Raw genomic sequence first — 26,948 nt, 5'->3', positions numbered from 1 at the left:
AGAAAAGATGTCATTTGCTTGCTCAAACTTGATTGTAATGGCTTAAAAAAAAGAACAGAAGGCAATTTTAATACTGCTGACCTGCATTTTTATTAAATGGTCCACAAAATTTTCAATGTGCATATGTAGATTTTTAAAACAATCAGCCATTATACATTATTATTGAATTTCTTCTTACTGTTTTTTTAATTTACGCAACTTAATGTTGTGTCCAGGGAGTGCTGTTCAAATAAAGTAGATTACTGCGGAACAAACTCTAATACACATTCTTATTTCTATGCAATCCCTTTTAGACTTTGACTGGAGTTACTTCTGGTCGTGGAGCCGCTTCTTGGACTACGTGCAGTGCGTGGTGGCCTTCACGCTGGTGGCGGCCTACGTCACCTACGTGCTCCTGGACTCGGCTGTCTTCGTGGAGTCGCTGGGCTTCCTGGCTGTGTTCACGGAGGCCATGCTTGGCACGCCGCAGCTCTACTGCAACTACCAGAACAAGTCGACAGAAGGCATGAGGTGAGTTTTTTTATAAGCCTGCTTCTGTTGCATTTAGATGGATACGAATTATTATTATTATTATTAAAATGTTTTTTTTTTTTTAATTACTCTTGTCTTTGTAAACTTTCCAAGCCACACACTAAAAACAGCAGACATGGTCATGGCGAATGGATACTGGAGAGGTAATATGAGAGAGGGGGGCGTTTAAGATGGAGAACAAAGTAATAAAACATACAGTAAGTCATTGTAGGGTGTCTACAGGGCTGATAAAAAGCTTTCTCGCAACATGTGAGTGTGTGCACCCCCCTTAGCTACTTGGTCCTCTGCAGTAGACTGATAAGAGCAACTCCAGCAGGGTTGTGCAGCCACCTAACCTGCCATGACAGCTCCCACGCCGGGCTCCTCCATGCAAACCCTTTTTGTTTTATTACCACTCAACACTGTCATCCAAGCAAGATGGAGCCACTCATGTGTGAGTTATGACACTGCTTCCAGTGTTTTACCCCCAACACCATTCAACCTCCAGCAGACTTTTTCTTCACCAAAATCTTATTTGGAAGGCCTGCTTGTAACAATTACATGGAGGAGCTTGTTCAAATAATGACTATGGCGGTTCTAGTGTTTTTATAATTTTTTTTTGCACCCCCTGTACAACAAAAAAAAACGGTAGCCAAAATATTAAGAGCAGTATGATACAGTATGAATTTTTATGGCTGCCAACCCGCGCCTACGGCCTCTCCGGCCAACACCAAGCATTCCTTCACATTCTTACAGCAGTGTGGGCAGCACTGGAGGCAAGTTGGGTGAAGTGTCTTGCCCGAGGACACAACCAGTGACTGGGATGGAGGACGTGCGGTCAGAACCGCCAACCTTCTGGTTTCTGGATGACCTGTTCTACCTCCTGAGCCACTGCCGCCCACAACCACTTCATTCCACCTTGAGCAGCACTATATGTAAATAAGCTGTGAAATAGAGCCAATCTGATTCTTGTATAGTCAACCCAGGCTGTAGAAAAGCTGTCACATTGATATGTCCCCCTCCCGCATATATTGTACACATCAGCTATTGTCTCCTCTTTCTCTCTTTCCTGTGAGCACAACGTGTTGACAGCGGTTGCTAGGTTACTTCACCTCAGGATTTCGTTCAAGGTCCACGCGCTGTTCGTCTGCAAGTCCTGTTTAAGTCAAACGTATGTTTAGACACCCAGAAGTATTGAATGGGTGTGTGTGTGTATGCAAATGAATAAATGAGTAAGTGTGTTTGCTTACAGACAGGAGAGGAAAACCTCCGTGCCCTTTCTGTTAAGTGCTTGGGGAGGGAAAAAAGAATCAAATCCCTGCACGTCCATGCGGAAAAGCATCAAGCGCCTTCCTCCTAATTAATCACTCCGAGTACTGTAAGCTACCTCGAGAAGATACAGCACCTTTGTTCACCCCTCCCCGCTTAGAGGTTTGAATGAATTATCTTCTCGTGTCATCTCTGAGTAAACACACAAGCTTGTTTTTAATAATGAAGCATGTCGGAGAGTCCTGTTAAGGACCTTTTTGTAGACGGCTCATCGCCATCATCTGATATTCTGATGTCCTCTGGGGGTTGGGATGAATGCAGGCTATACATGGAGTGTATGCAAGTGTGTAGTGTTCATTTTACAGCTCCCTTTCTTCTTGCCTGTCACTTTTTATAATTACACCTCATGTGTGGGCAGCCGTCAGTGTATTTAACTTTATTGCAGGTGCAGAGGCCTGATATTATTGTTATTATTGTTATTATTATACAGCCTACAAAAGGCAGAGCTGCATACTGATGCGGACCAGCCCGCCATAAAACAACTACAAGGCAACAAAAAGAGAGACAGGACATGCGGTAGGGCTAACTGCAGCCTTATAAGGCTCGTTGTGTCTTGGAGCCCAGCACTGTGGCTAGATAACAGCACTTCATTTAGCTAGAACACACGTGCGCACACACACAAGGAAAAAACACAGCTTCATGACTGATGCTGCCAGGTCGTCACCCCAGTGGCAGTGTGCATGATGTGTGTGTATAAGAGCGTAGAATAAAGAAGCTTTTGGATCAGCTGCAGCAAGGAGGAGCTTCAGGTCAGTTGCAGGGCGGCTGTTTCTTCACTGGGACTTAGGAAATTAGGAAAAAATCATTTGGAGTTGATTGGTATTGGCCCATATTAGATTTTCCACTGAGTTTTTTTTTTACCTGCTGCTTGCCTTGTTTAACATTCCACATCTCAACCATTCAGTCATTTCAGCCCACACCTCTAGCTAGCCTCTGTGCACAGTACGTCTCCAAGACGGTGGCAAATAAGGAGCCAGACGATGTTCTCGTGGCTGTTCCCGGGCCCCCTCTGCGTTGGAGAGGCGGGGGAGGACTTGATCAAACATGATTCCCCGCCTCTCTCATGGTTACCTGCAGGAAGGAAGGAAGGCATCTCAGAACCAAGACAGCGGTCGCCGAGGAACCGAGGAGGAGTGGAAAGAACATAGTTAACAAGCTCCTCACTGTGAGTGCGAGGTCGGCATGCTGTGGGGAGGCGAGCAGGTACAGAAGGAGGCGGATTGAAGAGGAATGGGCAATGAGAGAGAGAGAAGTACTGAGAGAGTGAGCTTTATAAAAAAAATTACAGGGAGAAGTGAGCGTGTGGTAAACGGCAAGGTTTGCACAAATGGGCCTTCCAAATGAAAAGGGCTAAGGTGAAGCCGGAGGCATGAATAATGCAAAGGAGGTTTGATGGCAAAGCTTTTCCTTGACAAGGCAGACACACGGATGCACAAACCTGCCATGTTTGGGATGCAGACGGGTGGGTGGACACCAGATCACCCTTTATTCTTTTCTTTCCAGAGACCTCATCAGCTGCTAGGAGAGCAGGCAGTCATTCTAGTTTCCACCCCAGGAGGTTGTCCTGAATTTGGGAGTCCTGTGTTTGGGTCACGACCTTAGAGTGAGCGCTGACAGGAGAGGGTATTCACTTGAAAACAAATGAAACGTGTTGAATGGACTCGAGATATTTATATAGTATACAAAAAACAAGCCTGCAACTTGAAGGTTCTTATTTTTACCGGCAACAAGAACAGTTTCTAAGGAAGGTGATATGACAACATAAGGGGGGAGATTTGTGAAGTTTAGCAGCCAATAATATTGCATTAGCGTAGTTGACAAAATAGCGTCTCTATTTATCTGGAGATATGGACAAAATTCGGGCCCGGTGTCGTTTTCTGTGTGAAGCATAGCCGCAAGCAGCATACCATGCACGGTCTTACACACTCACTGATACTGACCGGCCAAAGGGATTTCCATCCCCTACCTGCCATGGTTTAATCACATGACAGCAACTTAGTGCCTCTGTTTAGCTGTAAGAAACGGACAACATTTGGGTCTATTTGTCTTTCTCTGCAGCATACCATGCACTGTCTTGCATACTCGCAGCTTGTATTGTATTGTATTGTATGTACTTTATTGATCCCACAGCGGGGAAATTTACTTGTTACAGCAGCAAGCAAGCAAGACAAGTAAAGAGAGCAGTAAAGTAAAGCACTACAACATGGTTCAGGTGGTGCAGGTGTTGTAGAGCCTGACAGCGGTCGGTATGAAGGACCTGCGGAACCTCTCCTTCTTACACCGTGGGTGTAACAGTCTGCTGCTGAAGGAGCTGCTCAGGGAAACAACAGTGTCATGTAGCGGGTGAGAGGTGTTGTCCATGATGGATGTCAGCTTAGCCAACATCCTTCTCTCCCCCACTTCCTCCACGGAGTCCAGAGGACCGTAAAGGACAGAGCTCGCTCTCCTGATCAGCCTATTGATCCTGCTCCTGTCCCTGTCCGTGCTGCCCCCTCTCCAGCAGCCCACAGCATAGAAGATGGCTGAGGCCACCACAGAGTCATAAAAGGTCCGTAAAAGAGTCCTGCACACACCAAAGGACCTCAGTCTCCTCAGCAGGTAAGAGGCGACTCTGGCCCTTCTTGTAGAGGGCGTGGGTGTTGACGGACCAGTCCAGTTTGTTGTTAAGGTGAACACCCAGGAATTTGTAGCTGTCTACCAACTCTATGTCCGCTCCCTGGATGTTCACCGGTGTGAAGTGAGATGTTTTCCTCTGGAAGTTAATGATCATCTCCTTTGTCTTGCTGGTGTTGAGCTGCAGCTGGTTAAGCTCACTCCAGCTGACAAAGTCCCTGATGACCGTCCTGTATTCCAGATCATTCCCCTCTGAAACACAACCAACAATGGCTGTGTCATCGGAGAACTTCTGGATGTGACACTGTGTGGAGTTGTGTGTGAAGTCCGAGGTGTAGAGGGTGAAGAGGAAAGGGGAGAGCACCGTACCCTGAGGGGCACCTGTGCTGCAGAGTACCATGTCAGACACACAGTGACGGAGCCTCACATACTGCTTTTGACCAATGAAAGTAATGTTCATGTTTTATCACCAACGCAGCGCCTCGATCTGTAGAAATGGACATTTGTGTCCAATGTCATTTTTTGCCCATCTGAGTTCAGCTAATCAAAGCCGCAAGCAGCATACCATGCACATTCCTTGATGTTGACCTTTTCAAAGTATGCCTGCGAAGCTCGCAAAGTAATGTAAAGACATCCAACCTGACTTGAATAGCCTCCTTGTGTAGATAAATCCCCCTCTTAGAATGGCACGCATCCGTAGGTTTGCCCCCTAATGTTTGGTACGTAGACACTTGATTGATCCCTAAGGAAGTTCAGGGAAGCTCTTAATGGATCCGCAGTGTGTTCAGTTACCGTTGACGTCGGGCATTTTCCTTACGGAGGACCAGGCTTCAGGGTGTTGTCGTAGGCTCGGTACTGTCCCTAAACGTGTGATTTGTCATCTGACCCGTTTCAGTTCACTGGAGCGTAAATGCCAGAATACGTTTGAAAAATACAGCAAAAGAGATCCACCCCAGGGGTGCAAATGGAGATTGGTCGGAAGTGATTGGTGAATGAGTTATTGGGCGTGGGCTTGTCTGCCGCTTAAGTGAGTTATGGGACGTGTCAGAGGAGGTCAGTCAAGCCTCGGCACTGTTTCATTAGCTTGATAAGGTTGATTGATTTTTTTATTATAACGATGGAAACCGTCACGGTTCAGGTCGTTTGCGTTTTGTCTTAACATGAGCTTCAACCTCGCACGAGTGCATGAACGCTTGAAAAAGTCAAGGGGGCGTGCTCTGTGGCTTTTTTCCTTTATGTTTTGATTTAATGCCCAACCCTCGACTGTCTCTCCGCAGCATCAAGATGGTGCTCATGTGGACGAGCGGCGACACCTTTAAGACGGTCTACTTCCTGCTCACCCAGGCCCCCGTGCAGTTCTGGACTTGCGGCCTGCTCCAGGTAATTGTGGACTTCGCCATCCTCTTCCAAGTTTACTACTATAGCCGATACCCACAAAAACCGGCGTCGCACACCGTCTCCCACACCACTAGTGCCAAAGCCCTCTAAGATCGCTTCAAGAGACGACCGTGAAGATGATACAGGGTGGGTGTCGGCACCAGTACCTCACAAACTGGTTACAAACAAACCCAAGGCGGGTTTGGTTATTAAAAAGCATTCTCACTCAGTACGACAGCAGGCGATTACGGAGGACTTTCCAGAAGATTTTGGAGTGTTTTCATGGGGCATTTACGTCCACTCACCCTCCCTTTTAGAGATCCATGTCAGGGTTCTGATGTTTAACTGAAAAAATGCCTTTATAGACTCTTGTGGGCAAAGAAAAAGAACTTCCCCAACTGTTCCCGCAGAACTGGAAGCAAAAACATTGCTAAGGTGAAGACTTAACCTGCATGCAGAGAATCAGTCTTGCACAAACTCTATGGACCACCTATGTGGACTGACTGTTGCATGGCTCCCTGCTTCCGCCTTACAAGACACGGTCAGACATGACTCGCTACACATGTGGGCGCCCAACTCAATTTGTATGCATTATAGAATGTAACACATGGCATTTGGTGGGGTTTTTACACAACTACTGAGAGCAATCGAAGGAGCCAAGTGTGTCAAAAGCTTGCAGGCTTTCTGACCGCTTTGTCCACTTGTTTTAACGACTTTGCCCAAAAAAGGAACACTTGAAGAACTCTTTCCACTGAGAGCAATGGCCAAAGATGACTTGTGTACGGTGCCCTGCACTACAGCTCATATCTCCATAGCCATCATGCCTCCTCATGACCCTCATCACGTTGCCAATATAAGAACACCCCGTCGCCGCCTCCTCCTGCGTCCACATCATTTCATTTTCTTGCATGAAAATTCATTTCCTGTTCAGTGGAGGTGAATAGTCCCTCTTTTTATCAGACCTTCCTCACCTGAAAGCCTGATCCTCCCTGCAAGCCATAATAATAAATATATATACACCTGCATCCACCCACTGCTATTAACTATTAATCATAACTCTGCAGTGAAATGCACTGTTTCTGCTCCTCAGGAGCCATATGAATATTTATTTAGTGAAATGCCAGTGTAGGATTGCCCGTTCTGTTATGCAGACAGCACGGGCAGACAGGCTGGAATAACCTGGCAGGCTCTCAGCAGATTTAAAATGAAGTTTGTTTCCTCTCCTTCCACACTTTCCCATAGAGACAGGCCAACTTTTACAATGCATCATTGTTGAGTTCCCTCCTATGCCAAAACTGTCCTTTTCCTATCATTTTTTTTTATAGTTTTCTTTTTATGTAACATCTATTTTCAATGTCGTATTGTGGCTTTTTAGCATCCAAAATGGAAAATGGACCAAATAAAAAGGACATGGAAAGACTCTCCCATTGAGTTTTGTCTAATTAAATCTGTTTGCATGAGCACAGTGCTTCTCAAATAGTGGAGCGGGAACCCGTTGTGGGGGTTGGCAGGTCTAATAATGTCTTTAGTCATGCGTGAATGCCAGTGACAGCAACTCATAGGGTGGTTTGTACAGATAAACAAATACTACAAAATAAAGGAAAATCAGGGTCATTTGTGTTATTTTACATTTACACTATAAAAACCTCTTTTGTGTTTACATTTTTGAGAGTCAACCGTTGATGACGTAGACGGGCGACTTGGCTGACTTCCGGCTTAGTTGCCATTTTGTTAGCAAGCTATGCTAACAAGGACATTTGTGATAAAAATACAATGAGATCACAGTTGGACTTACGCAGTGTATTAATAACACAACGAGACACGCGGCATACTGTACGCTAACCGGCAAATGTATGCAAACCGAAGCAAAATTTTGGCGTACATTTTTTACACTAACTGAGGTTCCACTGTGTATGACAACAATTGTAGAGACAAATGATGAAAAATTCCCATACACTTTAAATGAGCCTGCGACCTGTTGCTAAACTCTGACTCGGCATGACAGCTAGCATGTTAGCAACCTGCGTGGTTACATGTTACATGTAAATAACATGGGAACATCTCTTGCTTCAGTAGACGTTTGTTAAAGTGCTAAATGTCAAAGTCCTGTGCAAAATGCTAAAGCAAGCACCTAGCAAGAGATGTGGTACAGTTACTGTTAAACTGTACAGTCAAGTTAATTGGTTCCAGACCCGACCGCGATACAGGATTCGATGTTAATAAATGGAATGTTTTTGTAGTTAGAGCATAGAAAACCTGTTTATGACTTTCAAAATATGTTTTTTAACATTATTAGAGCCATGTAAACATAAAATGAAACCCCTTTAGTCACCTCTACACTCCTGTCATTCATTGTTTACAACAAATTGCACAGCTCTTATGCTGCAGGGACTCGAGACGGCTGCCGGTTAGCAATCTAACAAGCTAGCGAGCTAACCAGTTAGCCTCGAATGCGTTTCGTCTAAACTTAAGAAGCCCAAAACTTACTACTTACACACGGAATGGGAGAACTTTTTCCCCCTCTATTACGTGGGACATGCCATGGCTGACTTCATGCAGTGTTAAGGTGATGCCATGTAAGGTAATGTCTCAATCTTGTGTCATTACTGCCGCCTAGTAACATAGTAACATATCACTTGTATTTCAGTATATTTTGTCCATAGTCTAAAAAAAATTATCATTTATGAATTAGTTTCTGAAAATGTTCATTTTGGAAGAATCCCAATGAAATGTAAATGCTAACAATGCTAGTAGCTAGCATGCTAGCGTCGTATGCATCGATCAGCGTACTTTTTTTTTTTTTAGGCATGTATTATTTCATTCTTCATTCATGCTGGGGTTTTTTGTACGCTGGGTTTTTTCACATACGCTGTCCCGTATGTGTGTTGAGGTGAATGCTGTCCAAGTTATTCAGCTTCTGGTGGCGTTTTGAGGTGGCGTCGTCACTGTTTATCAAACGTGCTGTGCGTTGAGCCAACACGACTCCTGGAAGCAGTCCATTTATAATTAACGAGGAACACGGACAAAACAATTTAGGATGTTCAGAAGAACAGGCACGGCATGCAGATTTCAGCGTCTCGCTGCATGTAATGAATTGTTAAACCGACCCCTTTGAGCTCAGGAGTTCATTAGAATCTGTGTTGCATTTTTCAAAGGAGGTTCTTCAAAGCAAAACATTCATGCCAGGTTGTCTCATTCCACCATCCATTTTAAAAATGTCTTTATTAAAAAAAAAAGTGATACAGTATCGGTGTGCAGGAGTTCCATGCGTTGTGTCTCCAGCCTAGACATGCCTGTGTGGGATATTAAAGGAGAGCACAGCTTGATGAGCCTCTGATTGCTTCCATGCCAATGACACTTGGCTCTGATGCTTTTAAACGCTGTCTTGTCCCTCTCGACGAGACACTCCAGTTGCACAAAATCACAACTGCCGCTGCAATTCGAGCAAATCCAACGGGCAGCTCATTATTTGCGGCGGCTGACTCGGCTGCAGAGCGTGCCGGGAAAGTTGTGCCTCGCGCTTTTGTACTTTTTGTCTTGGGTTTGTTTGGCCCTGCACTCCTTTGAAGCTGCATATATGTGACTAAAGGGTTGTCAGCGACTGACACAAACACATTCTAATAACATCAACGAAAACTAAAACGCCACGCAACATTCATTTTGTGAGCTCCCTGATGTGTTCGTGTTATCCCGCTCGTCCTGAATTGGTGTTGTGCAATCCAACTTTAGCCATTTATTGATTTATTTTTTACAGTATTTGACCAAAGATTAACATGAAAGACGTTTTCATCTCCTCCAACGTACAAAATTAAAAATGAAAGTTAAAACCTGAACTGTTAAGATTCACTCGCATCCAATTAGTGATGAATCCTATGATCATATTATAGCTGTATATGTTTATGTATGCTATTGTTTTATGTATGTACTATAATATGTATGCAGTAAGTGCTATGTGTATACTGTATATACATACATACTGTATATGTTTATTTATGCTATTGTTTTATGTATGTACTATAATACGTATGCAGTAAGTGCTATGTGTATACTGTATATACATACTGTATATGTTTATTTATGCTATTGTTTTATGTATGTACTATAATATGTATGCAGAAAGTGCTATGTGTATACTGTATATACATACATACTGTATATGTTTATTTATGCTATTGTTTTATGTATGTACTATAATATGTATGCAGTAAGTGCTATGTGTATACTGTATATACATACTGTATATGTTTATTTATGCTATTGTTTTATGTATGTACTATAATATGTATGCAGTAAGTGCTATGTGTATACTGTATATACATACTGTATATGTTTATTTATGCTATTGTTTTATGTATGTACTATAATATGTATGCAGTAAGTGCTATGTGTATACTGTATATATATACATACTGTGTATGTTGACAAAGTCTATGTCAGGGGTGTCCAAACGTTTTCCAAGAAAAAAACTGCATTTCTCCGTGTAAAAGAGGTGAAATGCTGCTAAAAATGACGTTTTTTTCCATAATAATAAGAGTTTATTCTTGTAAAATTGCGACTTTTGTTCTTCATTCGATGACTTTTTTCTTTGACTTTATTCCCGTAAAATTTCACCTGTTTTTTTTTAATCTTCCAACTATTTCATTTCAGCTTTCCTCTTGTCAATTTTCTCCTCATAATTATAACTCTGTATCTTTTAAAACAATAACATATTATTTCTTTATTTCAACATTGTTATCGAAATGATATTTTTCCTCATTTCACAGTTTATTCTCAAAAAATTTTCTGATTCGAAAACTGTGTTTTTTGTCTTAATATTTTGACTTTACTCTGGTAAAATTTTGTTTTTTGTTTTTTTGTATAATTTTCCAAATATTTCAACTTTCTTCTCCTAATATTTTGACTTTATTCCCATGTTATAAATTTCCCCCCCAACCTAAGTTTCAAAACTGACAACTTTATTCATTGTTTTTGACTTCATAAATCAACTCTTTTCTTAATATTTTGACTTTTATTTGGTTTTCCCATTTTTGCTGCTGTTTTTTTTTTTTTTTTAGTTTTTTTCTAGTTAAATTACAGTTTTGGACTGTGCTGCAGGCCAATAAAATCACAGCCTTGGGCCGCAAATGGCCCCCGGGCCGCACTTTGGACACCCCTGGTCTAAGTACTGTATAATGACGTATTTCTATACATATAGAAGTCTATATAGACGTTATGCCACTCTATACATTGTGTCTATATCTTGCCTTATATGCCATTGTTGCTGTAAAGCAGTGCTTCTCAAATAGTGGGGCGGGGGCGGCGGGGGGTGAGAGGCAGTGAGGACTGCCAAGTGTATGAATTTGTCGTACTCGGCATGCAATTTGTGTCTTGGATCCACACGCTTGTACGCTTCACTGCTCTCCATTTTTGTTGCATTTGGCCGGTTGGAGTTCCGTCTGTACGGTGCAGATGAATAAATACATATTATCAGTATCAGTTTCCCAGTGGGGGGGGGGCATGACAGAAGATAATTGAGAACCGCTGCCGTGAAGTGTCCACAAGTCACTTGAAAAGACTTGCATGTGAATATACCGTAAACAGGTGGTCCTTGGCTACGTGCAAGTTCCGTTCCCAGACTGTGATGTAAGCCTCCCGCACTCACATGGCTAACACGGAACACACGAAGGACATATAAAACACAGTACGACCACTACGCTGCAGAGAATGCGACTTGAGTCCTTCCTGTGGGTGCGGGATGGGGACAGATGAGTTTGCTGATGTTGTTTTGGCCGAAAGTAGCCTGTTTTGTTGATGGACCACCTCCCTGTCAACCTTCCTACGTCCGGGTAGATGTTACTTATCCTTAATCATGGCCGCCACAATCAAGCGATCGAAAGAAGTGCGGCCAATATTGAGGTGCATTGGCTCTCCAGCGAGTTTACGGACCAACATTACGCTTTGAAGTCATGGGCGTGCGTATGAAAGAACCTCGCAACGCTGTAAACAGAGGACCACCTGGGTAGTCCTGCACATGCGTCATGTAAATGTCACGATATATTAGATCTTGAGCTCATCTTCCCTTGTGTGTTCCTTCCTATGGAGTGCAGGCGGCGCGCGTAGAGTCGGCCTTTTTGACTTTTCCCCGTCAACCTAATTTCCCAACAGACTGTCGAAGCCCTTTCATTGCGGTTGTGTGTTGTAATTAGCTTGGCACAGGTTATGTACAGACAGGAATGGAAATGAAAGGACATCAATAGTTGTGATGAAGTCATTCTGCTTCACCCAACAGCGTGTGACATGTTTAGTGTTGGCTTCAACCTGACGCGCGCATTTAAGTCTTTTTCTTCTTGATCTCGTAGAATATTTGAGAGCGGTTGAGTCCTTCATTAGCCCGAGTCAAGACTCCCCAAGTCAAGTTTCAGCAACGCGCTGGTGCATTTTCACAGGAACCCAAAGCCGAGTTTCAGGTTCTGAAGACCCGTGGAGACGCTAAGTTTGGACGGGCGCTCTGTGAGGAGCCACGGACTTCCTCCGCTGCACAGACGAGGCGACGGCCTCCGTGGCGGCATGATAGCTGTCCATCTCCTGCGAGTCCTCGCTATTCTGCGACTTGGTGCTGTCCTGCGAGTCGGGCTTCTGCCTCAGGGCTCGGTTCTGCTCCTCCTTCAGCTCCACGTAGGAGCGTGAGAAGGTGTGAAAGATGGACGTGACAGGGAAGGCCATGAGGAGGATGCCACTCAAGATGCTGCTGAGCGCCACCACCTGGCCGGGGATGCTCCGGGGCACCATGTCGCCGTAGCCCACCGTTGTCATGGAGATGACGGCCCACCAGTAGCTCCCGGGGATGCTGGTGAACTCCTGCTTGGCGCCGAACTCGCTTTCGGCAAGGAACACCAGCGGCGAGAAGAGCGCCATGGCCACGCACAGGAAGAGCAGCAGCAGGCCAAGCTCCCGCGTGCACCGCCTCACCGTCAGTCCGAGCGTCTGCAGGCCCAGGGAGTGGCGAGCGAGCCTCATCACGTAGAAGATCCTCAGGGCCCGCAGGACGCGGAGGACCAGCCCCACCTTCTCGAGGTAGTTGTTGCCCGAGCCCGCCGGTTTGCCGCCCACTGACAGCGAATCCACGATGAGGGTGATGTAGTACGGCAGGATAGCTACCACGTCGATGACGTTGAGAGGCGTTCGCAGGAACGTGCACTTGCTCTGAGTCTGGATGAAGCGCAGCATGAACTCCAAGGAGAACCACGCCACACACACCGTCTCCAACACGAAGATATTGTAGCACCGCTGGGAGCACTCCCCCTGCAGGCACACACCACAGGTAACTACACAACACAACATACGTAAGTAGCGCCAGGAGCCATATTTGGTCACTTGTAAATAACAGAATGGTAACAATCAAATCACAGTTTGTATGGCATTTTTTATACACAATTGTATATGTTAGGTAGATGCTTTCACTATTTCAAGAATAAATACAGAATAATACAAATAAATATCTTTATTCAGTAGAAATCTGTCCTGCTTAACTTAAAAGAGAATAAAGAGTGTCCAGGTTGCACGGGTGTCCAACTTTCATGACAATTAGAGCTGTCAACTATTTGAAAAACACGGAGTGAAGTCTGAACTCAACAGTCACGACTAAGAGTTGAAGCAAATATTCTTTGACGCTTTGTGAGCTACTCAATCGCCTGGCAAGCTAGGAGAGCCTTGTGGTAGTATCCCCATCATAAGGCTTTATGTTCATTAAACGACCACACACAAATAGTGTTTGGAAGGGAAGACATAATTAGTGTAATGACAAAGAGAGCAACATTGTTCAGTGTACCCCATGAACGTGATATCCGCTTCCCCGTGGGACAAAAACGAGCTCCGAACTAACCGCATTGCTTGCTTGTTTTAAAAACACTGCGGTCACTGTGGTTAAAAAGTCACATTTGGAGTTGGAAGACGGGAAGCTAGGCGGATAAATGCTTCCGCCACCGACAGCAAGTCAAACAGCAATAGGGAGTGATCAAACACGCTGGCATGGATCGACGTCGCCTGTGTCAAGCTGCCGAACTAAAACCACTGAGGTTTAACAGACGAGTGTTGACTAGTCCCCTGCCGGCTCGATACGAGTGTTGGCAACACCACGTGACAGCGCACACGTGTAGGCTTTGCTGCCGCACGCCGATCGGTTTTTGTGAATGGCTTCGAAAGGCATTCATCTGCATATGCCGATCACATGTTTTTTGACTTAAATGGGCTGATGCTCGTCGGTGGCCGATCAATCGCAACATCCCTAATTGGCATAATGGTTTTGGCCAAGTGTTGTAATATGCTTATTGCTTTTCAGCTGATTGCCTGGGGTCTTCCTTGCCTCTTAAAAAAGAAATATTAAGCAGCATATGCAATCCTACAGGTCTTTTTGTCCGTTTAAAAAAATAAAAAAGGCAGCGATCACCTGAGAAAATGAATGCATGTACTGGCGCTCCTTGCTGAAATATTCTGCTTAGTAATCAACCTTTTCCTTTTTTTCCTACCAAGGCCTCTGTATTTATGAACAGTGTTCATAAATATTTGAGGATATAATTACCGGATTGTTTGGTTATTAAGTCCAAGTCGGCCCTGAAGCAGAGTGAAAAGAAGTAGCATGCTTTTGATCTTCCTACATCTCCACCTCCTGTAGCTCTTATTAAATGCTGCATTAAAAGTCTTGTTAGGAGACTGCAGAGAAAACATGGCCGCTTCTGTATTGAAGACTACAGTGTGCATCCCATAGAACACGTGAAGGCAAAAAGCATCAACGTTTGCTGTGTCAACAGTGTTGCGTTTGCTTTTGCTGGTGTGTTTTTTTACCATCCGTTCTTTAGGGAGAACATTACAGCCAATACTTCCTGTTTACTCCAACAACAAAACAAAAAAAAAACAAAAATTGAATCCTTTTCAACCTGCTGCCTGTAAACTGTTAACAGCTTGCATAGCACACACAATTCCCAGTGCAGGTTTGCACACCTTGTTGTATGCACGGCCCCTACAAGCCTGTGTAGCTTTTATGTATTGTTGCGCCTTACATCATGTCCACACTGGCTGCTTTGCTTTGGCCAATGTGTTTATGAGCCATGTTCGCTTGTTTTATTGTCTCTTTTCGCCATCACAGCCATGACAAAATCCCACAATAGTCCGTGGACCTTTTGTGCTGATGGAAATAAATGTTTTTTTTATTTTGGCTGTAGCAGTGAAGAGTGGACAAGAAGCGCAAACGATCCCCCGCCGTGATGGATGACACTTCTTCCTTAAGAGTGAACGGCCGTCTAACTCTCAGTCAGTGGAAATGAAGGATGCGCGGCGTTTTCTGCACAGATGACAAAATCCTGACATTCCGCGGCCTAGTGATGATATATGGTTCTGGTTTTGGGGTGGGGATTTACCCTCCAACAGAGGTTTGGAAGAAGATGAATGTAGCAGAGCTTCTAATGATGCGCTTGTGAACATTCTAGTGAAATAAAACAACCCGTTTAATCCTCTGTTCATCCACAGAGAGTGGCTGTCAAATGTACACAATGTGTGCAAATGCTACAAATGGAACGGCCATTAGATGAGAGAGATGGGCTAAGTGCTCGTCATTGGCCTTGGCTCCACTGTCACCATGTTGGGTCATGTGACCAGCGCATGATCAAAACACTCAGTAGGACGCTGGGACCTCCCCCAAAGGCTCAACAATCTGAACCTTGCGTACAGATATACTGTATGCAGATGTATGGATTTTGTCATCAGGCAGTCTTTGAAATAGTTGGAAGTTCTACATTTTATGCTTAGACAATTAAAGAAAGGGGAAAAAATACTGTAAAAAAAAAAAAAAAAGTTGTGTAAGAATGTTTCCAAAAACTTTTACTGTATGACAATGAAGTTTTCTTTTGTATGGATGATTTCACTGGGTGGGAGGAGTTATGACGGCGCCGTACTGGATAAAGAAAAAAAATAGCAAGAATGGAATTTTAGGAGGAAACCGAAGTCATTATTTCAGAAGAAAAAAAAACATAATTTTGTGAGGAGTTTTTTCAATATTATGTGTGTAGTTGTAACACTTATGTAAGTACCGTTGGGGCTATTGTCAAGTTAAACTTGGACTTTTTCTAAAAAAAAAAATACAAAATGTTATCGTAATCTTACGACTTAAAAAAAAGAGAAGCAATTTTTCCTGTAAATCCCTTTTTTATTTCTTACTTTTGAAAAATGTGATTACATTTGAATAGGGGGGGTTCAAGCTGGGTTTCTTTTTACATGACAAATGTTGGTAATATTAACTTTAATTTAATGGTGTATAATTAAAACATTACACTTTATTGTGAATTGTTTTATTTTTGTTTTTTCAATATTCAGATGACTGGTTACCTGGGGTGTTCCTTGCCACATACACAGCAAATAGTTTCTCTGAAATTAAGGACATTTGTATTAAAAACAATGCCAACATAACACCTAAAGCACTAAATATGTGTTCAGTGATACCGAACATCTGCACACTGTATGTCAGTATCATGTCATTGAGGCCTATGCAGTGTTCCTTGAAGGAAAACCTCTAAAAATGAGTGAATGGGGGAAAAAACTCCACAGGAAAGTCAGTCAGTCAAGTAGTTGGAGCTTAACCTGGCCAGGAAACAAACCAAGTGAGATGAAAATAGAGGAGGTGATATGTTTAAGTGGTGTCGCTATAACAGCTTGTTACACGACACTACTTTACATATATTATCATATTTCACGCACTTGACGACAACAACAACAACACAGGAGCCACAAGGTCGCACAAGGCAACACAAACACACTCGGCGTTGTGCCATCTGCAAGTGAGGAAGTCATGGTTTCATTAGCGCAGGGAGGATCTGCACTAATGTAAAACCCAGCCTGCCTATCAAGCCTAATGGGTGCTCTGTAATGGCGCTGGGGTGGAGAGGGTGGGCCCTGGGTGGAAGGAAACTCTGTCATGAACACAAACCACGTTGAGTCCAACTGCATGAAAACTTGGCTGTGGCGAGGACGCAATTGTCTCCTAACATGGTGACAAAGTCCCTGTTGTCTGGCAACACACACTGTTTGTGGGAACCGAACAATACCGCCTCCTTCGAGAGAAAGTTTACTTTAGCTTGATTCATCGGCGTAAACGGGGCTTAAACAACTGGAGTGACAATGGCCGTAAACTACAAGGAACACGCACTTGCACAACTTAAAGGGCCGGCGTCACCACTTAAACGCCACAGCATCTGCTTAACTGGGAACAATTGTCATGATACAAGACTATTTTATATTATTTTAACACCCTTACTGGTTATAAACATTATTCAAGGCAATATCACTGAAGTATCTGGGGTCAAAGTTAAAAAAAAAGAAGTTTTTAGGCTCTAATTTCCAACAAGAACATGAATAACAATTATGTTATTATTTACTGTAATTATACAGCAGTCTTCCAGAAGATGTGTGACAATCCTCAACTTCATCCAATCCAGTCTACAGGATCGGGATCTGCTGCCGATCCGGATAATGTCAGCTTCCACCGCGAGATCGGGCCAATCCGGTTACCGTATAACGTTTGTAACTCTGGGCCACACTCCAGAATGTTAGGCGGTGTAATGCGCCTCAGAGCTGGTTGCCACGTGACTCCCGCCACCCGCAGGAAGAAGAAAACGCAACACCACCATGCAGACATGTCCGCAGTGTACCGTGGCGAAGTTCGTTTCACGTTGGACGTTGGTTATTCGGTAGTTCCCCCTCACTGTGCCCGGACCGCTGTGTATTGGTGCGGGGGGCTCGCACGGGAAGTGCCGCTGTAACTACTGGTTGTTTATACTCGGGACCATCAATAAATTACTATTGCGTTTGAGAGAGTTTGTAAAAAAAAAAAAAAAGTCATATATTCTAAATCACACCACAAATTGATCCATAACCATGGCAAATGATTAGTCCTACCCGAAAAGTATTTTGCACGCCCATTTTTTCCAATTTAATCTTTTATTGGATTAGGGACCTGACTCACAGAAGATTGTTTCAAAAACCAAACAATATTGTTGGTCATGCTGTGTCATAAAAATGTATTGCATTATTTTTAAAGCGTTGAAAAGCTATTTTGATGACCATTAATAAACAGAAGTTGCGCCACTGTTATGCTGCAGGGACTTGAGGCGGCCGCTAGCTAGCAAACAAGTGAGCTAGCAAGCTAACCAGTTACCCTCGAATTTATTTCTTCTAAATGGAAGAAGCCAAAAACTTACCACTCCCACATGGAATGGAAGGAGAGTTTTTTTCGCTTTGTTTATTCATGAATTAATTTCTGAAAAACCATGGCGTGGAGAGGGAGTGATAATCGAAGCGCGATATTGCGAGGGACGACAGTATAGCGATATTAAAGGTCAGTCGTTAAATATCCATAAACCCTTGCACTTAAGGTGTCTGCATTGGTTGCCACCAATCATCCACGAGCCGTACAGCCTCCATTAAAGATGACACAAGACATATCATTAATTTTAAGCCAAGATAAGAAATGAACTTCAGCTAATCCTCGCTCCGCTTTGATTCCTCGTCCTTTTCATGACAAAAACCACTTCATGCCAGAGGGGTGATGCCTCGGCTTGTTTCCTTTAATCTGCTTATTCAACGAATTGGTTCGCTACGGGGAATTAGCGTGATAAAGGTGAGCCTCAAGAGGGACAGCATGCTTGTTTGGGTCACCAACTGCGACAGCACCGAGACAAAACATGAGTGGAACAGACTTTCAGGTCTAATTATAAACAAGGAGCATCCTCATTCTGTTAGGGGGTCATTATTTGCAGTGTTAAGTAGAAACACAATCGGAATTATGTTCATGCTTCCCAGGAAATGGGCCACATTTAAAGCTAAAGTCGTCCCGTACAATATCGCGTTTCGATTATCGCTTTTTCTCTGAAATTAATTAATTAAATGATTGCTGTTTTGTGGTAGACAATGGTCTATTATGAGTCACAAAAGTGATATGTAGTGTTCTGGTCACTAGGGGGCAGTAATGACAAAACTCTGAGGCTCAGACTGCAATCTGCTGTAGTTGAGACTCGGCAGCGCCTCCACTGCTTGCAGACCCGTTTAATCAACATCATTTCCACACAATGCATGGAATTCTTAGCAATCCATGATTTTTATCACCTGCAATGTTTGGGTTAATGAGATTTAAATGTATGGATTAGCACTTCGTTTATATAACCATCATGTTATATAAGAACATGTCTTTTTTGTTTTTTTTAAGAGAAGCAAAGGCACGGAAATCCCAAAATCGAGAAACCACAATCTATTTTCCCCTAGTGTGACCGCGTGGTTGTTTACCCGTCTTTGTGTTGCATCTATGGAGTGCATTTGCAGGGGGGCTCTCGACGTGGCAGCGACGGCACAATAACGCTGTTCACAAGAAGCCCCCGTGTCCCTGCGCCTGTGTCTCTTGTCAAGATGATTTACACTGAAGCGCGGGAGCGCTCGCTGCTACTGTACGTGGGCTGCAGCATCAACATAATCATAATGCTACTGTAGCAGCACGCATCCCGAAGGCTGGCCTGCTAAAGGAGGGAACCCGCTTAGGACTCACTGTTTGTTTTTGCAGATGATTAAGTAGATGGTAGGTGCTTTCTTCCCTCACTGGGGGCTCCAGGTATCACCGATATGCCAACAATTAGGGACAGAAGCGAAGGAACTCTACTTTTTTCTACAACTTTGTACACCAGGGAGCTTCTTTCAATGCAGTATAAACCACGCTTCCACCATGTTAATGCATCCATTCATCGTTTTGTTGAGGTCACTCTCAAAGAGGTTAAATTGTGGTTCAAAACAACAAAAAGTATTGGAACGGGGCGGCCCTGGGGCCATTTGGACAGTTTAAAAATAAAGTTAAGCAAGAAAGCTCATAAAAACAACAGGAAAAAAATTGAATAATGTGGTAATATTGAAATAAAAAATTGTAACATTACAACAAAAATTGTTGGAGCATAACATCGTAATACTGTGAGGGGAAAAAATACATTTTCATCATCTTCTTTCTTCTTCCATTTTCTGCGATAATTCACAATAAAACAAATAAAGTTGACAAAGTTTGACAATTAGGTTTAGAAAAAGTTGTGACATTTCAAGAATAAAGTCAAAATATTATGGGAATAAAGTGACAGCGTTAGGTATAAAAAATGACAAGGTGACAGTTGAAATATTTTCAAAATTGAAAAAATATATATATAAATATAAAAATATAAAATATAAATAGCATAGAATGTCTACTCTCAATTTCCTATTGGGTAGGATGTGTTTTGCCTGTGTAGACTGCATTTAGAGGTGAAAACAATATGAAAACCAGAGAGCTGTCTCTGGGTGCAAAACAAGCAAATGTGACACTGAGAGAAGATGAAAAACCAACATTGGTCATAGCCAGTACAGCCATTTGGAATGAAGAAAGGAACCACCGTGTACTAAGTGACAGACGTGGAACATTTAGAAGGAGAACATCAGCGGGTGATGAGAGGATCATTGTGGGGGCTGTAAGGAAAGACCCTGAAACAACTGTTGCTGACGTCAGCAACAACCTGCAGAGGGCAGGAGTGAAGGTACCACCATCTACTCTGAGAAGACTTCATGAGCAAAAGTACAATGCCAAGACCAGAAGATGCAAACCACTCATTAGCAAGGAGGTGGATCGGCCCATGAAACCTTTGTCTCTGAATTTTTTAAAGCAAATTTTGGCAAATTGTGTTCTAGACGGGAAGCCTCAGAAATCAAAATAGGAAGTACATGGTTGGAAGTGGATTTCACTCTTTGGAAACGACCAACGACAATAGGGCCCAACTATTTTGCTGTCTAGACGGGCTGTGATAGAAGTCCAAATGGGAAGTAGACCGATGAAACAAGTGGCAACCTTACTGAAGGCAATATTGACTCACGGCACAACTGTTTTGCCGCATACACGGGCTGCCATGGCGGTCAAAACAGGAAGTAAGCAGTGAGAGCAGAGCACTCCATGTTGTTGTCATAATGCTAAAATACTGTACATACCGAGAACTCGGATAGTTCTCAGTAGGTCAGCTTTCACAAAATTCCGCAGGCTGGACTTCTGAGGAAGTCAATCGGAGCCTCAGGTACCGCTGGCGAGAGATTTCATTGGCTTGAACTCACCCTCTCTTCCTCCTCTCGGAGGTCGGGCATGGTGCTCACACACAGCGTCACAGCGGTGATGGCCACAAACAACACCGACAGACAGGCGAAGATCTTCCCAGGGATCCCAGAGTGAGGGTTCTCCACCATGTCTCTCAGTCTTCGCATGCACCCCCCCGTGGGGTTCTCCTCGACGATGCTCCCCAGCTGCTGGCTCTCCTCGCAGGACTGCGGCGAGGCGAGCTCGGCCTCCTCCTCCTCCAGCCTCTGCAGCTCCTTGTACTCTTCCTGGCGGAGGCGCAGCTTCCTCAGGCAGCACCAGTCCAAGTTGTTCTCCTCCACGCCCCAGTAGAGCAGCTCCTCCTGGAAGGACAGGGCGCACATCTCCCTGAGGAGCCGCAGCTTGCCCGCCGCCAGGAAGGTCACGATGATGCGGAAAGCTGAGGGACTACGGTCGAAGAAGAACTCGTTGCGGCTGCCGTCGTAGTCGTCGCACACGTCCATGATCTCGGCCTCGTTACTGCAGCTGTGCAACTTCCCCAGCCTGGTCATGGGGAACTCTTGCAGCGTGGACCAGGGGACGCGGTACTTGATGCCACCCACGTTGATGATGGCCGCCCCGTCGTCGCCGCCACCCCCGCCGTCTTGTTGGCAAGCCTGAGGCTTGAGGAGGAGCTGGGCCCGCTTGTAGAAGACACCCTTCTTGGAGGAGACCTCCTGGGGGTTCTCCACACGCTTGAAGTGGAAGGTGGTGAACTGGTGGTCAGTGCTGCCCGCCAGGAAGGCTACCTCCTGGTACATGGCGGCCACTTTGCTTCACAAGGGAGACGAGGAGGGCAGCGGCTTGGCAGCCATTCAGCGACACGTCAGCACGTTTCTGTCACACAAGGAGAAAGACAGCATTTAAGTTCAAGAAAGTGGAATTGTCGCCTCTTTTAGTCCAAATGGAGTGCAGTACTTGGTGGCAACCAGCAGAGGCGCTGTTGTATAAAGATGTTGTGCTATTTCAACATGCCTGGCCAGTATCATTCCGCTCGCTGCAACAGTGGCATGGAAACAGGAGTTCAGAATATTCCGACGTTCATATTTTTAATTGCATTGATAATTTGCATTTGATAATTTTGTGCTTTGAAAAAGTCTATTATTAGTATCAACTTTGCTCTTTTTCACCATTTTTGCTGTTTTTTTTTTAAATTTCCCAGTATTTCAATTTATTAAATAATCTTCACAAACGTTCTTCTTGTAATTAAGACTTTATTCCCATAACATTAGAACTTTTTCCACAGCCTGATTTTCCAAAAATGGCAACTTTATTCTGTTAGGGTTTTTTTTTCTTTCTCATAATATTGCAACTTTTAAAAATAACGTATTTTTATTTTAACATTTCAACTCTGTGCCACTAAAATGACATTATTCTTCCTTGCGATATTACGAATTTATTCTCGGAAAGTTACAACTTTTTTTCTCGTTGGAATACGACTTTTTTTCGCATGATATTTTCACTTTATTCTCAGAAAGTTGCAGCTGTTTTTCATTTCTGTTTTTTCTCTAGCTTTTCCAACTATTTCAACTTTCTTCTTGTAAATTTTCTTCTCAAAATTGTGACTTTACTCCCATAATATTTTGATTTTATTCTCGTAGCATTATAACTTTATCTGCAAACTAATTTATCCATCCATCTACTCGGGTCGGGGGTGTGCTGGAGCCTATCCCAGCAGACTTCGGGCGAGAGGCGGGGTACACCCTGGACTGGTCTCCAGCCAATGGCAGGGCACATACAGACAAACAACCATTCACACTCACATTCATACCTATGGACAATTTAGAGTCGCCAGTTAACCTAACATGCATGTTTTGGGAATGTGGGAGGAAACCCGAGTACCCGGAGTAAACGCACGGGGAGAACATGCAAACTTGTGCCCAACGGAGATTCGAACCCACGTCTTCCCGATCTCCTGACTGTGTGGCCAACATAGTAACCACTAGGCCACCGTGCAGCCCAAATGAATTAAAATAAATAAATAAAAAATACAACTTTATTTGTTGTTTTGTTTGTTTCTCATAATACTACAATTTTAAAAAACAAAATTTTTTTCTTTAATATTTCAAATTTATGCGACTGAAATGATGTTATTTTTCCTTATAATAGTATGACGTTCAAAAAGAACTTCTTTTTTCTTTAATATTTCATCTTTATTCTACTAAAATGTTGATTTTCTTCATAATATTAAGACGTTTTATGTAAAATGACAACTTTTTTCTGTTAATATTACCACCAGAGATTTTTTTATTTTTACAAAAATGTACACGTTTATTATTCATTCATTCATTTTGTATTCCACTTTTCTTCATCAGGGTCACACGTGAGCTGGAGCCTATCCCACAAGTTTAATAACCAAATAACATTTTCGTTTGCTGAAATATTAATGTTTAAGTCATGTGATGTATTTTTTTTCCCTATGTCTTCATTAAGTTGACCTTGCTTAGGAAAGTGCATGCGCCTCATCGGTGCACAAAAGTGAATGAAAAGCAAAGAAAGACAGTGAATAGCGTGCACAGGAAACATGCATTAGCCATATTATGCTCCTTTCAAGGGCACGATGTCTACAATGGACTGTTTCCTGAAGACCTGCGGAGAGCCATGAGAATGCTGCCTGATGACAAACTGACCTAAAGAGTCTCGGCATAAACGAGCTAATGGCAGCAAATGGGTGAGGTACAAGAAGAAGAAAAATACTTGGAAATCACGATGATGTCCCCTTGGATGCACTTACTTCCTGGTACAGACTGTGACAATAACGGCAATCACGCTTGTTCTCTTTTTTGTTGTTGTTGCTTTCTTCCCTGCACTCTACGCAAGGATCAAGCACGCACGCTGGTGGGGTGGCGGTGTCCTAACACTTCTTCTTTTATTTAAAGTGAGCATCTGGATGCGCCACTGCAGATATCCCTGCAGAGTGCTTCTGACTGGTGATTGACAAGAGTTCCAAGGGACCCCGGGCTAACTTGTGTCTCAGTCACCTTCCTCGTCTCGTCTCTTTTCAGACAAAACCAGCACAAGGCGCGCATGCAGATTCCATTCAGGGGAGCGTTTGCATGAATGAATGTATAACCTTTTTGAGCATCACGCTGAGGTCTGGAACGACGACCCCCCGATGAGCTGCCAAATGGGGGCTGATTGGCCTTCATCACTCAAACATGAAGATGACTCCTTTTAGGTTGGAAAATGGCTGATGCAAAACGTCTGTCAAGTGCTGTAACAATCATCAGAGAGACTACTTGGAACACATGGCACCCGAGGGCCTTTTACAATCTGGGGGGGGGGACTTTGTGTTCCTAATTTTTTGTATTTAGCTATGAGAGTGTTAAAATATTCCAAACAGCTCTCAGTATGACGTAACGGCCAACCATAACTATAAACGTGTTACATTGCGTACTCGGTGTAGCTGATGTTGATTGTATGCCACGTTCACGTGCTACTTTAGTGACAAATAGTAATAAAACACTGCGTACTGATACATCGAGCACCTGTAAGCAACATAATGGCAGGTATCTCTGATACATGTGGACGTTGTTATACAGCGTAAGTCATGATACTTCTACTACTCACAGTAACACATGTTCACATAAAAGTTGGTTTTATTTTTATTTTTTAAATCCATATATATTGGCTATTTTATTATCCAATTTACTAACTTTTGAATAATAATGATACAAAATAATATAATTAAAAAATATATCTCATAAAAATATGTAGTTTATTCATAATAATTTGCCTATGTTTACCTACCTTTTCATATATTTTAAATATATTATTTGTTATAATAATTGAATATATTTGCTTATTATTATATATTTAGCCATACAAGTACTAATTGTAATAATGATTCATTCATACATTTATATTGATATTAATATTACATATAGTGCATTAATGAATATTCATACCACTGTTATTATTAGTAGTGGCGGTCATTTTTATTACTTTTATTTTATTTTATTATTTTTAATTTCCTACAGTATGTTTGCCTATTGCCTCCTGTCCAGTGGCATCAAGAGGAAGACTAGTTGGCTGAAGAGGAAGGACACCTGAGCAGGTGCTGCCAAGCTGGGCTGACATGACCTCTCACCTATGACCTCCTGGTGTCCTCTCGACCCTCCCAGCTGAGGAAGGGTGAGTCGGGGCAATATTGTCCATATCACAGCTTGTTGGTTTGGTAAAATGCCCCCAAAATGAGACAAGCCCCCCTCATAGAAATATAAGCAAATTATGATACAAGTGGGGCAGCAGTGCCAAGTGCCCCTGCAGGTTCTGATGATAATGAAATAAAAGTATGATGAGGACACGACACCAGCATTAAGACGTCACCCTGTGCGTCCACTCCATAAACGCTCCTTTATCGCTTAAGCTTTAAGCGCGCTTTTGAGTCGACTGGCGGTGTTTTTCCCGCGCGTAAAATAGCAGTAAAAGCAGACTTACCCGGCTAGCAGAGTCCGCGTCCATCTGTTCCAAGGCGCCGTCCACAACACGCAGCATGCCGCCAAGTTTCCCACGCACACACGCTGCGGGACGTGGCGAGCAGCGAGTCCACCCAGATGCGCATTTTTACGCACACGTAGCACAGCGAGAAGAAGAAGAAGAAGAAGCTCCACTAAATGCTGCACGCAAGAAAAGAAGAAGTGTTCCGTCCTCTTCTCGGTCACATGGCTCCTCTTTGTGCGGGACTAATGGTGATGTGTGGGGTGCGGGAAAGACAAATCCAGAGGTGATGCTTCTCTCTGCTGTGAGTGTTGTGCGTGCGTGCGTGTGCTTACAGTGCAGTGTGACATCGTCAGGGGGAGTGTTTGCCATCTACCACCTCACTGCATGCATGGCTTGTTGTGTTCAACAGCACAGGACTCCAATATTTGACCGATGGAGTACATTGGTGCACTACTTCTTGTAGTGTGGTATCAATACAGTATGGTAACCACACCGAGGTGTTCCTCAAGGAATGGGAACCTTCTGCTTTGCGTCTTTCATGTTTATTTGTTATTTTTATGTCATCAGGAAAACATAAAATAGCATCTCACATGTCACCAGCAAAACTTCTAGTAAAATAAATACTAACAGTAACCAAGAGCAAAGAGTAGAACCAAGACCTCCATTACGGCCGAACTGTTAACTGAAGGGAGAAAACATTTGTTTTGTATTGTTTTTTTTTTTAACAAAAACAAAGCAGGTGTCAAATTAGTTTTTTTAATCTTTAAAAGAGAGGAAGGCCACTTCTGTCAACACACCTCTAATGGCAAGAAAGTGTGTTCTCACATGAACAAGGCAACAAAACTTAGTGTTTCCTGTCTTCACATGACAGGAGTGTAACTGCTGTCAACACACCTCTAATAGCAAGACTGTGCTCTTTAATGAATGAGGTAGCAAAACAGTTTTTTATCTTCAAATGACAGGAGTGTAACTGCTGTCAACACACCTCCAATCGCAGGACGTTCACTGCAAAACTCGACAGGAGTGCCCCTTAGGAGGTGTGTTCCCACATGAATGAGGCAGTAAAACATTTTTGTATCCCCACATGACAGGAGTGTAACTGCTGTCAACACACCTCTAATAGCAAGACTGTGCTCTTAAATGAATGAGGCAGAAAAACAGTTTTTTTTTTATCTTCAAATGACAGGAGTGCAACTGCTGCTAACACACCTGTAATCACAAGACGTTTCTCATAGCAAAATTTGACAGTGCCACTTCTGTCAACACACCTCTAATGGCAAGAAAGTGTGTTCTCAAATGAACGAGGCAGCAAAACTTAGTGTTTCCTGCCTTCAAAAGACAGGAGTGTAACTGCTGTCAACACACCTCCAATCGCAGGGCTTTTCTCACAGCAAAACTAGACAGGAGTGCCCCCTCTGTCGACACCCCTCTAATGGCAAGGGTGTGTGTGCTGTTACATGAATGTGGCAGGAAAAGGAACCGCTTTAAACGTCATACCTGACGTCTTAACTCAGATGATCTTTTCCTT

General features: G+C 43.4%; 2 protein-coding genes across 11 annotated transcripts in view; one reads left to right on the top strand and one right to left on the bottom strand.

The window, feature by feature from the left end:
* LOC129172866 (solute carrier family 66 member 2) overlaps positions 1 to 24,200 on the top strand; it is a 38,504-nt gene extending 14,304 nt beyond the window's left edge. The window contains exons 4-6 of one of the 8 annotated variants that reach the window (XR_008567111.1): positions 294 to 510; positions 5,730 to 13,129; positions 23,532 to 24,200. Coding sequence is in view for 3 of the 8 variants with exons in the window: in XM_054763020.1 (XP_054618995.1) it covers positions 294 to 510; positions 5,730 to 5,940 (428 nt within the window). In the remaining 5 variants the exon portion in view is untranslated. Of the gene's footprint in view, positions 1 to 293; positions 511 to 5,729; positions 21,859 to 23,531 lie in introns of those variants that run through there. The other 7 variants (XR_008567113.1, XR_008567109.1, XR_008567112.1 and 4 more) reach the window with 7 other exon arrangements.
* kcng2 (potassium voltage-gated channel, subfamily G, member 2) lies at positions 80 to 25,748 on the bottom strand. 3 transcript variants are annotated; one of them, XR_008567107.1, is made up of 4 exons: positions 25,418 to 25,748; positions 20,959 to 21,814; positions 2,701 to 13,110; positions 80 to 2,621 (listed from the first exon to the last, which is right to left on the bottom strand). XR_008567107.1 is itself a non-coding variant. In XM_054763009.1 (3 exons), the coding sequence occupies exons 2-3, from the start codon at positions 21,736 to 21,738 to the stop codon at positions 12,298 to 12,300; spliced, it is 1,593 nt and encodes a 530-aa protein (XP_054618984.1). In that variant the 5' UTR covers positions 21,739 to 21,814; positions 25,418 to 25,748; the 3' UTR covers positions 80 to 12,297. The 3 variants fall into 3 exon arrangements, 1 of the variants encoding a protein (XP_054618984.1); XR_008567106.1 differs by having other exon boundaries at positions 80 to 2,910; positions 3,278 to 13,110; XM_054763009.1 differs by having other exon boundaries at positions 80 to 13,110.
* Positions 25,749 to 26,948: the final 1,200 nt, after the last annotated feature.

This window comes from Dunckerocampus dactyliophorus, chromosome 20 (genome assembly GCF_027744805.1).
Source record: "Dunckerocampus dactyliophorus isolate RoL2022-P2 chromosome 20, RoL_Ddac_1.1, whole genome shotgun sequence".
NCBI lineage: Eukaryota > Metazoa > Chordata > Actinopteri > Syngnathiformes > Syngnathidae > Dunckerocampus > Dunckerocampus dactyliophorus.
This window is presented reverse-complemented; position numbering and strand designations above follow the sequence as displayed.

Coding starts and splice junctions, on each gene's coding strand:
- kcng2 (XM_054763009.1), bottom strand. CDS start 21,738: ATGTACCAGGAGGTAGCCTTCCTGGCGGGCAGCACTGACCACCAGTTC. Junction 13,111..20,958: donor TCCGAGAGGAGGAAGAGAGG/GTGAGTTCAAGC, acceptor GTGTGCCTGCAG/GGGGAGTGCTCCCAGCGGTG.